At 38.9% G+C, this 14,576-nt stretch overlaps 1 protein-coding gene across 1 annotated transcript in view; it reads right to left on the minus strand.

Annotated features, from left to right (window-relative positions):
* Positions 1-642: 642 nt before the first annotated feature.
* LOC126236850 (28S ribosomal protein S22, mitochondrial) overlaps positions 643-14,576 on the minus strand; it is a 45,141-nt gene continuing 31,207 nt past the window's right edge. The window contains exons 6-7 of the mRNA XM_049946460.1: positions 5,105-5,213; positions 643-1,387 (exon numbers count right to left, since the gene is read on the minus strand). Of these exons, the coding sequence (XP_049802417.1) occupies positions 1,256-1,387; positions 5,105-5,213 (241 nt within the window). The 3' untranslated portion in view covers positions 643-1,255. The remainder of the gene's footprint in view (positions 1,388-5,104; positions 5,214-14,576) is intronic.

Below are 14,576 nucleotides of genomic sequence, written 5' to 3' on the forward strand. Positions count from 1 at the left end.
AGGAATAATGATGCACATAATTACAACACTAGAAGCAAAAATACCATTCATTACTGCACAATGAGGTTTCCTTTAGCACAAAAACGGGTGCACAATGCTGCAACTAAAGTTTTGATCACTTACCAAACAATATAAAATGTCTGACAGACAGCAAAATAACATTTGGAAACAAACTGAAAAAGTTTCTTTTTGAAAATTCCTTCTATTCTGTAGAAGAATTTCCACTATTGCACTGTTAAAAGGGGGTGGGTGCAGCTTAGTACGTGATCACAATAATACAGACAGAGTAAGGCTCTTCTTGACAACATGAAGTGCTTTGGTTCATAAAACAAGCAATGACTGTGGATTCTGCAACGATGCAGCATTGATTTCTTTTTGGCATCATACCATTGGGTGCCCCATCTTTACATTCTTATTGCCACTGTAAACTGTTCTTGAGTCTCTTTGTATTAATGATATATTTAAGTTGCTGATGTTACTAATTCTGAGGATGATATCAGCTACTTCTCACTGTTAAGCCACGTCAAATTCCTGTAATAGGACACTTGCCACCAGCGTGATGAATGGTGGAAGGCAGTGTCCACAATCATCTACAGATGAAAAGAAATATACAAACATAAATTTAGTAAAGAAGAATAGTAATTGTCTAAGTTACTACACGTTTTATTTCTGCATTGTCTGTTACAACTTATCCTTTTGACCTTAGAAGAACAGATGTTTTTACACATGGCAAACATTACTGCATTCGTTTCATCCATATCTCATCCACGTATTTATTTTAATTACTTTCCTCAGATTATCATTATAGAGTTACAGAAAATGTAACACACTCACAGAGACCACCTTTCACATGTTCCCATACATAACATAAGTTTTTAACAGTACTGCAGCTCACTTTTTCCAATTAACATTATTAATTTAAATAAATTTTTTCATCATAAAATAAAAACATATAACAAATGAATTTACTACTGATAATTGTTGGTGAAACAGATAGAATTTTTAATGTAACAAAGAGCAGCATCCTCAACTGTAAGCCAAATAAACCGAAGAGGGAGAGAGAGTGAGGGAGGGAGGGAGGGAGGGAGGGGGAAGGAATGGTTTATTTCATTTTTGAAATCTTCTGCTTATTATTCTTTCCACACAACAGTACAACATTCTTCAGCCAACAAACAACCAGTGTTTTAGTACAAAATTTCACACACATTTGTGTCCAGATCACAACATTTACACATACTGGAAATGTTGAATTGTTCTAGCTACCAGTGCCATGTGCATGTTGAATTCCTTCTGCCACTAGTTCTTGTTGTTTCTGGAGCTCAAGCAAAGTCTGTATTGCCAATTCCAATTGCCCTCGCCGCCTGCAGTCACTTGATGAGATATATAGCTATCAACAACAATAATTTTAATTAAAGATCACTCGGCATCACTACAAGATACTAATTGGAAGTAAATTAATTCTGTCCTCAGAGAACACTTCTGGTGATTTTTAAACACTTAACCAATATCACTTGACTGCCATACAATAGTCTAGGCTTTGAAATAACTAAAACAAGACTGAAACAAAAATATACTGAAACAAAAATATACTGAAACATTTTTTTTTTGTTTCTAACTTGTGATACAAAATCAGTCATCTCAACCAAATACACTGAAACATCAAAGAAAATTGATACTAAGCACAAATGGCTCTGAGCACTATGGGACTTAACTGCTAAGGTCATCAGTCCCCTAGAACTTAGAACTACTTAAACCTTGCTAACCTAAGGACATTACACACATCCATGCCCGAGGCAGGATTTGAACCTGCGACTGTAGTGGTCGCGCGGTTCCAGACTGAAGTGCCTAGGACCGCTCGGCCAGTCCGGCCTGCTACTAAGCACACCAAATGACATTTTAGTATGTGAAAAGCTGATCATTGTTTATATTGAAAAGAAAGAAACAAAGAAAAATATCTTCCTTTTTTATCCTTTGAGGAAAACACTATCAAGATCAACTGAATAACAGATGTCTTAGATGTGTACTGATGACGGCATCAAGTGCAGAAATACAATATCGTATTTTATGCAAGAAATATACTGGAATGGAAACTTAGTAAGAATGAATGCTGAAAACATTATAGTGAGTGTGTTTTTGTGTGTGGGGGAGGGGGGCAGGCACTTGTGTTCATTTCATGACTGTGTAGAAACTGCCACCTGATAAAAGGAATTTGAGTAATTTGCCATGTACATTAAAAAAAATTTTTTTTTGTGTTACTTATGTAATGCAAAATGGGCTACACACATGGTGTAGTAGAATCACACACAATCATTACTTAAAGTACACTAGATACTGCAACGAATAAACGAATAAGAAGTCTGTAGATTCCTAAGAGCACAACAGCACCCTTAAATAACGCCCCCCCCCCCCCCCCCCACCTCTCCTTTCATCTACAAATGCCTACGGCTCTTTAACTCTTGTTGTTATGGGTGGAACACTACACCAAAAATTTCTCCCCCATTTTCTAAATTTGCATTCAGATAATTTGTGCAGCATGGTAATATGACCATAGAGCTTCATCTAGCCCACCCAAACTTCTTCCAAACAATTTGTATCCTAACAAATATAAAATATGTATTTCTTTCCAACTGCTTCCATTCATAGCAACTTTTTATGTACACTGTGAAATCCAAAAGAAACTGGAAGGCCAGAAAAGTCATACCATCAACTAACTGTGCTGTCATTAGTTGTATGACACATAGGTGTGACTACCAGTAATACATCTATAGGGAAGTGCCAAAGACTCATTCACCAAAGTAGCATAAAGTACTGGTATTTGAAGGTATTATTATTAATATTATTAACATTATTCTTTTGCTCTCAATCTATGTGCAAGAGTCAGAATGAATGGTAACTTATGAACACGTACTATAGTCAGTCAAATCTATCTTCTCACAAAACATACTGCTAAATATTATTCTTGTCTCATTCAGTAATCTTACTTTGTATGTAGAAAATATTATTCCCTCGAGTAATACAGGTCATTGTAACAGCGAATGATGTGTGTGTCCACTGTAAGTATTGTTTAAGTGCAATACAATGAAGGAAAATTCTGTTATTCAAAGAAACAATTCAGTAAAGAAACAACAACTGCTCAAATTGTGTACACTTTTGCCTTGGCAGAATTTTTTAGTCTCTTACTTGAACAGTGGTTGCCCTGTTACTATACTAACTTCTGTTTAACTCCTTATAGTTTGACAATATGAAATGACATCCTAGATGACAATTTAGTAAAAAGTTCTAATTCCTAAAAGTCTCAGAAACAAGGAAAAATAAACGCACATAATACATAAGAGAACCACTTGTATGAACATCAAGAGATCAGATGGAAACCCAGTTCTAATCAAAGAAGGGAAAGCAGAAAGGTGGAAGGAGTATATAGAGGGTCTATACAAGGGCGATGTACTTGAGGACAATATTATGGAAATGGAAGAGGATGTAGATGAAGATGAAATGGGAGATACGATACTGCGTGAGGAGTTTGACGGAGCACTGGAAGACCTGAGCCGAAACGAGGCCCCCGGAGTAGACAACATTCCATTGGAACTACTGACGGCCTTGGGAGAGCCAGTCCTGACAAAACTCTACCATCTGGTGAGCAAGATGTATGAAACAGGCGAAATACCCTCAGACTTCAAGAAGAATATAATAATTCCAATCCCAAAGAAAGCAGGTGTTGACAGATGTGAGAATTACCGAACGATCAGTTTAATAAGCCACAGCTGCAAAATACTAACACGAATTCTTTACACACGAATGGAAAAACTAGTAGAAGCCGACCTTGAGCAAGATCAGTTTGGATTCCGTAGAAATACTGGAACACGTGAGGCAATACTGACCTTACGACTTATCTTGACTGGAATACTCTCTTTCAAATTATAAAGGTGGCAGGGGTAAAATACAGGAAGCGAAAGGCTATTTACAGTTTGTACAGAAACCAGATGGCAGTTATAAGAGTCGAGGGACATGAAAGGGAAGCAGTGGTTGGGAAGGGAGTAAGACAGGGTTGTAGCCTCTCCCCGATGTTATTCAATCTGTATACTGAGCAAGCAGTAAAGGAAACAAAAGAAAAATTCGGAGTAGGTATTAAAATCCATGGAGAAGAAATAAAAATTTTGAGGTTCGCCGATGACATTGTAATTCTGTCAGAGACAGCAAAGGACTTGGAAGAGCAGTTGAACGGAATGGATGGTGTCTTGAAGGGAGGATATAAGATGAACATCAACAAAAGCAAAACGAGGATAATGGAATGTAGTCGAATTAAGTCGGGTGATGTTGAGGGTATTAGATTAGGAAATGAGACACTTAAAGTAGTAAAGGAGTTTTGCTATTTGGGGAGCAAAATAACTGATGATGGTCGAAGTAGAGAGGATATAAAATGTAGACTGGCAATGGCAAGGAAAGCATTTCTGAAGAAGAGAAATTGGTTAACATCGAGTATAGATTTAAGTGTCAGGAAGTCATTTCTGAAAGTATTTGTATGGAGTGTAGCCATGTATGGAAGTGAAACATGGACGGTAAATAGTTTGGACAAGAAGAGAATAGAAGCTTTCGAAATGTGGTGCTACAGAAGAATGCTGAAGATTAGATGGGTAGATCACATAACTAATGAGGAGGTACTGAATAGGATTGGGGAGAAGAGGAGTTTGTGGCACAACTTGACCAGAAGAAGGGATCGGTTGGTAGGACATGTTCTGAGGCATCAAGGGATCACCAATTTAGTATTGGAGGGCAGCGTGGAGGGTAAAAATCGTAGGGGGAGACCAAGAGATGAATACACTAAGCAGATTCAGAAGGATGTAGGTTGCAGTAGGTACTGGGAGATGAAGAAGCTCACACAGGATAGAGTAGCATGGAAAGCTGCATCAAACCAGTCTCAGGACTGAAGACCACAACAACAACAACAACATAATACATCAAAAACATTTAAGAAGATCACAATAACAATTTATTACACAGTGCACAAAGGATAAAAATCTGTTATCCACATTATCTCCTGAGGAGTTATCCATTCTTTGCAAACAGTTTATAGAATACTGAATGTTTTCAATAAAATAAGACTTACCCTTATCAAGCCAAGGTCATCTCCTTCATATTCAGCAGCAGCTATTGCAGACTCTGAACTTGGATTCAGTTTATGAAACAGATTAATCAAAGCTGTGGCTTCATCTAACCTGTTAAAAAAGAATGCCAATGTCAATGAAAATGAACAAATTGTATGCAAAACGAAATAGAAAACCAATCATGTAAGTAAGGTTGCAGAATTCTATTAATAATTTAACCTGCACTGAAGTCTATATTGGAAATGCCAAAGTCTTATTTCGAATTTTTTATTTAAATTAATAGACACACATTACTTTTACCACAGAGAAAATAACGTACTGATACCTGAAGGTATTATTATTAAATTTATGTTTACGAATAATTCAAAATTCTGTGGCTTTTCTAATCAATGCATTACATTTATTTACCTCTTCTTGGTCTGTACACTGCTTTTTCTATCAGATTATTTCTGTCACTGGTCTAGTTATTTGATGCCATATTTTCTTTATTTTATGAGGTATCAATCATTGATGCAGACATATTTCAAAATGTACAGTAGTTCAGAAACATCTTACTTTCAATTCTTACCAGTTACATTAATGTGAATACTGCCTATGTTCAACATCAACATGTAATAACCACTTACAGACAGCAGGTAGCAGCACTAGCAGTGGAAAGTACATAAAGCATGTCGGAGGGAGGCGGAAACAGTACAGTCATTGTTGTAATGCTGAAACCGAGTGATTTACCTGACTTCCAAAAGGGAGTCATCATTGGCTTTTGAGTGAAGGGTGAAGCATTTCCAAAACAACAAAGTTTATAAACTGTTTGCATACGGCTGTGGTTAAAGTATACCATGAATGGCAAAACAGTGCTATCTAAAACCGGCTCTGAAGCATCTGTGATGCACTGTGAGCCATAGATGAGGGAGTGAATGACAGCTGTGCAGATGCATATGGGCGACTAGATGTCCAATTGTTGAGCACGTCACCACCCAAATGAACCAAGAGGCTACCAACAATTTCTCTTCAATAACTGTTCAGCAAACATTGTTGCCTGTGGGCCTCTGCAGCAGGTGCATGGTTCATGCACCCATGCTGACTGCTGTTCACTGGCAATGCTGAAGGCTGGAATTTACATGCCAATACCACACTGAATGTCCACAGAATGGTGGCATGTAGCCTTTACAGACGAATCATTTTTATGCTCTATTGGACAGATGGCCATTGGATCTTAGGAAGGGAGAGAGAGTTACGGTCTGTGGAATGTTTTCATGGCATACTCTGGGAGATCTCATCATTCTGGAGGGCGCAATGGATCAACATACCGTATTTACTCGAATCAACGCCGCACTCGAATCTAAGCCGCACCTGAAAAATGAGACTCGAAATCAAGGAAAAAAAAAAAATTCCCGAATCTAAGCCGCACCTGAAATTTAAGACTCGAAATTCAAGGGGAGAGAAAAATTTTAGACCACCCCTCCAAATAGAAACAAAGTTGGTCTATTGTAACATGAGACACAATTGAGGTCGAATGGATGAAGATACAGCTACAGTAGTTTGGTTCGAATCGTAAGCTTAACAGTTAAGCTTTACAAAGTAGCCATTGCTATGTGTCAGGCGCTCCGTCCGTATTTATGTGGGTACCCTTCCTTTTTCACGTGCTTCGTCTGGTTTGAATCAATTGTTTATTTTGCTTTGATCTGATAAGTGCTGTTCTATTTGTTATTGGTGTTTACGTCACTCTAAGCTGAAAATGCATTATTGTACTGTGTCATGCATTGTTTGTCGCATTCTGATAATGAGTGTTTACAACCTGTCGCCGCTCGCGGCATGGCTTGCTTTTGTGCACGCTACTGCGGCTTACGATAAAAAAAAAAAAAAAAAAAAAAAAAAAAAGAGAGGAATTGTCTCATAACTGAAACAACAGCAAGAGACTGCTATTTGTTGTTACTTACACTGCTGCTTTATTTGATAATGATCAGCAAGAACCAAATAATAGACTGTGTATGATAGAATTTGTTCCAAACGACAGTTTAGTGAAAATTTTTCTCCATTTGAAAATCTTTGCAGACGCCTCTTTAGTACATTACATTCCACACAGAAATTAGAGTCATTTTAGATTTGTGCTTCATTTCTGACTGTATCACTATTCAGCATAAGAATAATATGAATATAAACATGACATTATATGTATATTCTTCCGCCTTTGCTGTTGTCTCACTCTAGTTTCGTAGTTTATTAGGCAGACAGGATTTAAATCAGATAGCAGCAAACACGAAAGAATACATGGCATAATGTTTACATTCTTCAAACTTTTCTTTTAATTTATTTACTGACGCATAGGTTTTGGTGCCAGTATTTATCTTTGTGCCTGCGAAGCATGCCTGTGTAGTGCTACATATATTAGACGGCAGAAGTTAGTTGTGGCGGCACCTACCAACATTTTTCAGAACTTCGGCTTACTTTGCACTCGATTCTAAGCTGCACACGGTTTTTTGGATTACAAAAACTGGAAAAAAAAGTGCGGCTTAGATTCGAGTAAATACGGTAGGTATGCATCTATCCTTGGGGACCATGTCGACTCCTACATGCAGTTTGTCTTTCCTCAACATGATGGCATCTAGTAGCAGGACAATGCAGTGAGTCACACAGCTCACAGTGTATGTGCATGGTTTGAAGAGCACCAGGATGAATTTACCGTACTCTCCTGGCCACCAAACCTCTCAGTTTTAAACCCAATCGAGAATCTGTGGGACAACCGCAATCAGGCTGTTCGCGCCTTGGATCCTCAACTGAGAAACCTAGAGCAGCTAGCCATGTCACTGGAGTTGGCATGGCACCGCATCATTGTTGGTACCTTCCAGAACATCATTAACTCTCTTCCTGCTTGTCTTATAGTGGTCTGCACTGCAAAAGGTAATTATTCAGTCTTTTGACAGGTGGTCACAGTAATGTGACTGGACAGTGTATAATGTTCCAAACTTTAAATGGCTTGATTTATGAGATATAATTAATTTTTATCTATTAAACTGTGCATGTTTTGTGCAATAATCTTAACTGACAATTCTTAGGCTTATTTCAAGTAAAAGTTCAGGTAACAGTCATCACAAGACAAGTAAACTCAGATGCATCAAAGCACTAGGAACAATGGTGCCCAAGTCCTTTGATGTCCTGACAATAAAAAGCCTTTCTATTTTACTCCGAGTTCTCAACTTTAACTGAGCAAGAGACGGGAGGAAGGAAGATCGGGGTTTAATGTCCTGTTAATATTGAGGTCATTAGAAATGGATGAGCAAGACACTACAACAACACTGCCACATAGCAGTGAAAAGTTCTACCAATAGCACAATTATGGATAATATAATAGCAACAAATAAGTCCCAATGTTTACCACTATTTATATGTCTCATCCAGCTATCTGGGCCCTGTTACGCTAGTGTACCATTGCCAGAGATGAGACCAGGGCTTCATGTCATAGGGAAAGCTCTGCTACTTTTGCACTCACACCTTGCTACACAAAGATTGGCTTAACAGACAATAATGTTGACTACTACTTCTTCCTCTTGAGAAGCAATAATTTATAGGTTAAAAGGGATATTAAGTAACAACAAGTGAATTACCGTATAGGTATCAGAAATATGGGGACAAAAGTAATGGCCAAATACAAGGCACATTTCATACTGATTTACATATTTTTATATATAAATACACACACTAAGAACCTTTATGCCTCAGCAGATACATGCACTTTTTCAATATAATCTCCATTGAACTGTACACACTTGCACCACCACCACGGCAACTTCTATAGACCCTCCTAGAGCCACATTTTTGTTGAAATCTATCATATCCACTGCAGAACAGCTGCTTGCTGTTCCTGGAATTCTGCAAAATGATGATCACACAGAGGTTTCTTCACAGCCTGAACAGGTGATAATCAGAAGAGGCCAAGTCAGAATAATATGGTCAGTGTGGCAGTACCTGGAACCTAATGTCACCTGATGGAAGCCATGGTTGTCCTACTTATACGGGAGTGAGTGGTGTTGTGTTACAAGAGCACTCATTTTGTCCATTTAATTGGCAGTTTCTTTTGAATTGCACAGTGCAACCTCTGAGTCTCCTTATATGCTGTGCTATTAATGGTGGTCCCTGGTTCCACTTGGTCAATGAAGAGGATGCCATCCTTGTCCCAAAAGACTGTGGCAATTTGTTTTCCTATTACAGGTGTGTACAGAACTATTTCTGTGGGAGCTGCCTGTATGCTTCCACTGCATTGATTGGACTTTGGTTTCCGACTCTTGGTAACAGAGCCACATCTCATGGCCAGTCACAAGTTTGGACATGAAACCCACTGGGTCATGGCTGTGGCGTTGAAGGAGGTCACAGTACATGTCCTTGCGCTGTTGTGTTTGTGCTACATTCTGGGATTTGGGAACTAACCTAACAGACACCATCCCAAGCTTAAGGTGTTCATGCACTATGTGCTGTAGGGTGCTTCTGGAAAGTCTTGTGGCCACCTCCATCTCTGTGAATGTGATGCATATATTCTCCCAAATACGCTTTTCCACTCTCGAAATGTCAACTGGTATTACCTGTAATTTTCCTTTCAGAACTTGTTCTTTTCTCCATTGATGTGCATCCAATTTTCCAGCCATCAAATCAGTTGTACATGATTTTTCATGACAGTGCACATTCTTTACACATTGCCACCAACTGCATGTGAATATCCACAGTGTTTACACTGCCTTTCTACAGAAACCATGGTATACAGCACTGTCCTTGATGGTTGGAGTCCATATTGTCCACTATGACAGCAATTGGAAAAATGGGCTGCACTGTGCAAGGATTACACTTATAGTGATTGTCCTGTCACATACAGGTATGAGTAGGCCTTGCAACTGCATGATGCGTTAGATGGCACACAATGAGAAATGAAAATAAATAAAGTGTAAATCAATATGGAACACTCCTCATAGAATTAACATCAGGGTATATGCTGCACTACAGAGAAACTGACCAGTGAGGAAATTAAGGTCAGCACTTCACTGCAAACAGGAAAATTATTTTAAAAAAATTGTTGTGCACATTAAATGGATCTCATCCAAAATAGCAAGACTTGTTTTACAACCAAAGAAAAAATGTAGAAAACAATATTGTTCACCCCCTAAACAATACTGTTCACCCCCTAAACAATACTGTTCACCCCCTATCCACCAACATTCTCACAAACTGAGGAGGAGGTGGTAGAAGACATATGACTGTGAGGGACATGACTGTGAAAATGAAATGAAGAATAGAATGAGATTTTCACTCTGCAGTGGAGTGTGCACTGATAAGCAACTTCCTGGCAGATTAATACTGTGTGTCAGATCGAGACTCGAACTCGGGACCATTGTCTTTCAACTGAGCTACCCAAGTACGACTCACAACCCGTTCCCAAAGCTTCAATTCTATCAGTATCTCATCTCCTAACTTCCAAACTTCACAGAAGCTCTTCTGCGAACCTTGCAGAACTGTCAATCCTGGAAGAAAGAATAATGCAGAGACATGCTTAGCCACAGGTGGGGGACGTTCCAAAATGAGATTTTTCGCTCTGCAATGGAGTGTGGGCTGATATAAAACCTCTTGGTAGATTAAAACTGTGTGCTGGACCAACAGTCTAACTCAGGACCTTTGCCTTTCGTGTGCAAGTGCTCTACCGACCAGAAGTTTCGAAGGTAGGAGACGAGGTTCCGGCAGAATTGAAGCTGCAGGAATGGGTTGTGAGTCGTGCTTGGGTAGCTCAGTCAGTACAGCACTTGCCCGCGAAAGGCAAAGGTCCTTAGTTTGAGTCTTGGTCCAGCACACAGTTTCAATCTGTCAGGAAGTTTCAAAATGAAGACTAGTTAACGATACTTCATTAGCAAGTTTTGGGTATGACATCAGTAGTGACAGATGATTTGTTAGTAGAATTTACTGAGAGAACAAGTTTGTCGTAAATATACTCATCCAGAATCATCTTAATTTTCAAGGCCTCTACCATATATCTTAAGAGTTGGCATTTTAATTATTGGATTTGGCAATGTTAGTGGTAGAATGTGGCTGGATGCCCTCTCCCTCACCACCCTCCTCCAGATAGAATTTGTGAACCCCCAACTGTTTGCTTCTAGTGTTATTTGTTACGAAATTATGCACATCTTTTCTAAATGTGTTACTGAGGTGCAATATCAGTATTCAGCTAGTTATATGTGGGAAAGCGCCTAAAAACCACATCCAGACTGACTGGCAGACTGGTTCTCATAGTTAATCCACCAGTGCACCTTCCTCAATCCTGGAAGTGGAATGCTAATGAGCATGGAATCTGGACGGATCAATAGAGTCCTTCAGAATAAAACTTGAAAAATGAGTTACCAAGGACTAAATGGAGCTAAAAATGAAGTGAATATTTATTTTGTATTAAAAGCAAAATTCAATGAGAAAATCACAACATTATGGAGACAAAACAGCTAGTACTGGTGATAGACACAAAAGTAGAAACAATTTCTGTACTTGGTACTTGGAATTTTGTGTCCTCGTGGTAGCTGCTGGCCAGCCAACTGGTTTCCTTGTTTCAAGCTGCATTTTTATTAAAGAATGAAGATATTGTAGAGGCTGGGGGTAATTTTGAACCACTTGGAAATTTTCAAAAGGAAAAAGGGAAATTATTAAAAAAACAGATAAGAGTGTAATGCACTCCGTTAAGAGTGATAAATGCATTTCAGGTATACATTGCATTTCATTAGTCACAATGACAAACAGTGAAGTAACTCAACAATTTTACAAAGCTTTGGACATTACCTTCCATGTTGGCGCAGCTCAAGAGATAACTCAGAAACACAGGCAATTCATAATGTCCAATGTGAAATTTCGGACAAAGTGTGTAAAGTAATTCAAGATATGGAAAAAGGAATGGAAACTAGAGGTGATGGTGTTTTAATGAAAAAGATAATACATCTGAAGGCAACATGATACAAAATTACATTGGAAAACTATTTGGAGATATCTAAAATGCTTCTCTTTTGAAGATGGCATTATACTACTACCTCTAGGTGAAACGTAAAAACTAAATAGAGTAAGTTTGAATTCAGGCTCAAAGACTAAAATAATGTATAATCAACATTTCAAAAATTGTAGAAATTAACATGAAGTTGTAAAAACAGTTGATATGTTTTTGTATTAAAGAGAGTCGAAGGCATAAACTAAATAAAATAAATATACAGAAGACTAACAATAATGGATTAAGGTGCTTTTGGTGAACTGTAAGGGGCAATTAAAGTGTTTCTGTTTGAAGGTGTTGCTACAGCATGATGAAATATAGTATGACTCTGATGCGGGTATGTAAGCAGCAACATGTGGGCAAAGGATCAGTGTGGCATTTGTGTCTTTCCAATGAGCGTGTAGTAAATGCAGAAACGTGAACTATGGTGATGATATTACCAAATGCAACCAAACAGGACCAACATGCTGCTATTCTTTTCTCAGCTGCCAAAGAATAAACACCAGTAGACATCCATCACACAATGAAAAATGTGTATGGGACAGCAAGTCGCTAGAAAACCATCATCGGGGAATGGTGTGCCAAGTTCTGTGGTGGTCACAATTCGACACAAGATGCCAGTCCATTTGGGATGCCAGCCTAATCCATTACACTGACTCCAGAGGTAGACGTTCAAGCACATACCCTACAGTCCTGATCTCTCCCTATGTGGTTATTATGCCTTCGATCCCTTAAAAAAGGTCTTGAATGGTCAATGATTCCTGTCAGGCAAGCATGTGAAGCAGGCAGTTATGGACTTTTTTATGCAGCAAGATACAGTGTTTTACCAAACAGGTATCTTCACCCTGATGCATTGATGGGATAATTGCCTTAATGCTCATGGTGATTTTGCCTTATTAGCATACCAAATATGGACAGTATGGCCTATGAATGTAAACTTTTCAATCAATTCTTATACTCTGAAGAGCCAAAGAAACTGGTACACTCACCTAATATCATGTAGGGGCCATGCAAGCACACAGAAGTGCCATAACACAAAGTGGCATGGACTCAAGTAATGTCTGTAGTAGTGCTGGAGAGAACTGACACTGTGACTCCTGTAGGGCTGTCCATAAATCAATAAGAGTATGAGTGGGTGGAACAACAAGGCATCCCAGATATGCTCAATAATGTTCACGTCTGGGGAAGTGTTTAAACTCAAAACAGTGTTCCTGAAGCCACTCTGTAGCAATTCTGGATGTGTGGGGTGTCACATTGTCCTGCTGGAATTGTCAAAGTCCATCGGAATGCACAATGGACATGAATGGATGCAGGTGATCAGACAGGATGCTTACTTACATGTCACCTGTCAGAGTCATACTCCAACTGCACACGCTCCATCAGCCTGAACAGTCCTCTGCTGACATGCAGGGCCCATCAATTCACGAGGTTGTCTCCATACTCATACAAGTCCATCTCCTGGATACAATCTGAATCGAGACTCGTCTGACCAGGCAACATGTTTCCAGTCATCAACAGTCCAAAGTCGTGTTGACAGGCCCAGGCGAGGCATAGAGCTTTGTGTTGAACAGTCATCAAGGGTATACGAGAGGGCCTTCAGCTCTGAAAGCCCGTATTGAAGATGTTTCGTTCAATGGTTCACATGCTAACACTTGTTGATGGCCCAGCATTGAAGTCTGCAACAATTTGCGGAAGGGATGATCTTCTGACATGGTGAACGATTCTCTTCAGTTGTTTTTAGTCCCGTTCTTGCAGGATCTTCTTCCGGCCACAGCAATGTCGAAGATTTGACAGGATTCCTTATTATTCATGGTACACTCGTGAAATGGTCGTCCGAGAAAATGCCCACTTCATCGCTACCTTGGAGGTGCTGTGTCTCATTGCTCGTGCGCTGACTGTAACTCCACGTTCAAACTCACTTAAATCTTGATAACATGCCATTGTAGCAGCAGTAACCGATCTAACAACTGTGCCCGACACTTGTTATGTTATATAGGATTTGTCGACTATAGTGCTGTATTCTGCCTGTTTACATATCTCTGTAATTGAATATGTATGCCTACACCAGTTTCTTTGGCACTTCAGTCTATATATTGAGTGTTAAAAAAAATGATTCTAATTTTTCTGAAATGAAACTATTGCAATAAATGTGTAATAGCAGGTACAAATTAAGACAGTGACAAATGTATATTTAACATAAACTTAACAGATAATTTTACTCAGTGAATGATGGTGAGATGTTAGTTTGGAATTGTTAGGGGAGGTGGAAAAACAAAATAGTAAATCAGGATACAGACTGGATTGTAAGACTTAATTATGATGAAAATGAAATGAAGCAGGGTGGGACGTACAGCAAGACAAATGGATAGCAGCTGGACTGTGGTGAGTTCTTTGTGGTATTTAAGGAAATAAGAAACAAATGAGACAACAAGATAGTGAAAGGAGAGTAGATACAGTGGGCATTCGTTAAGTTTTGA

This window comes from Schistocerca nitens, chromosome 2 (genome assembly GCF_023898315.1).
Source record: "Schistocerca nitens isolate TAMUIC-IGC-003100 chromosome 2, iqSchNite1.1, whole genome shotgun sequence".
Taxonomy (NCBI): Eukaryota; Metazoa; Arthropoda; class Insecta; order Orthoptera; family Acrididae; genus Schistocerca; species Schistocerca nitens.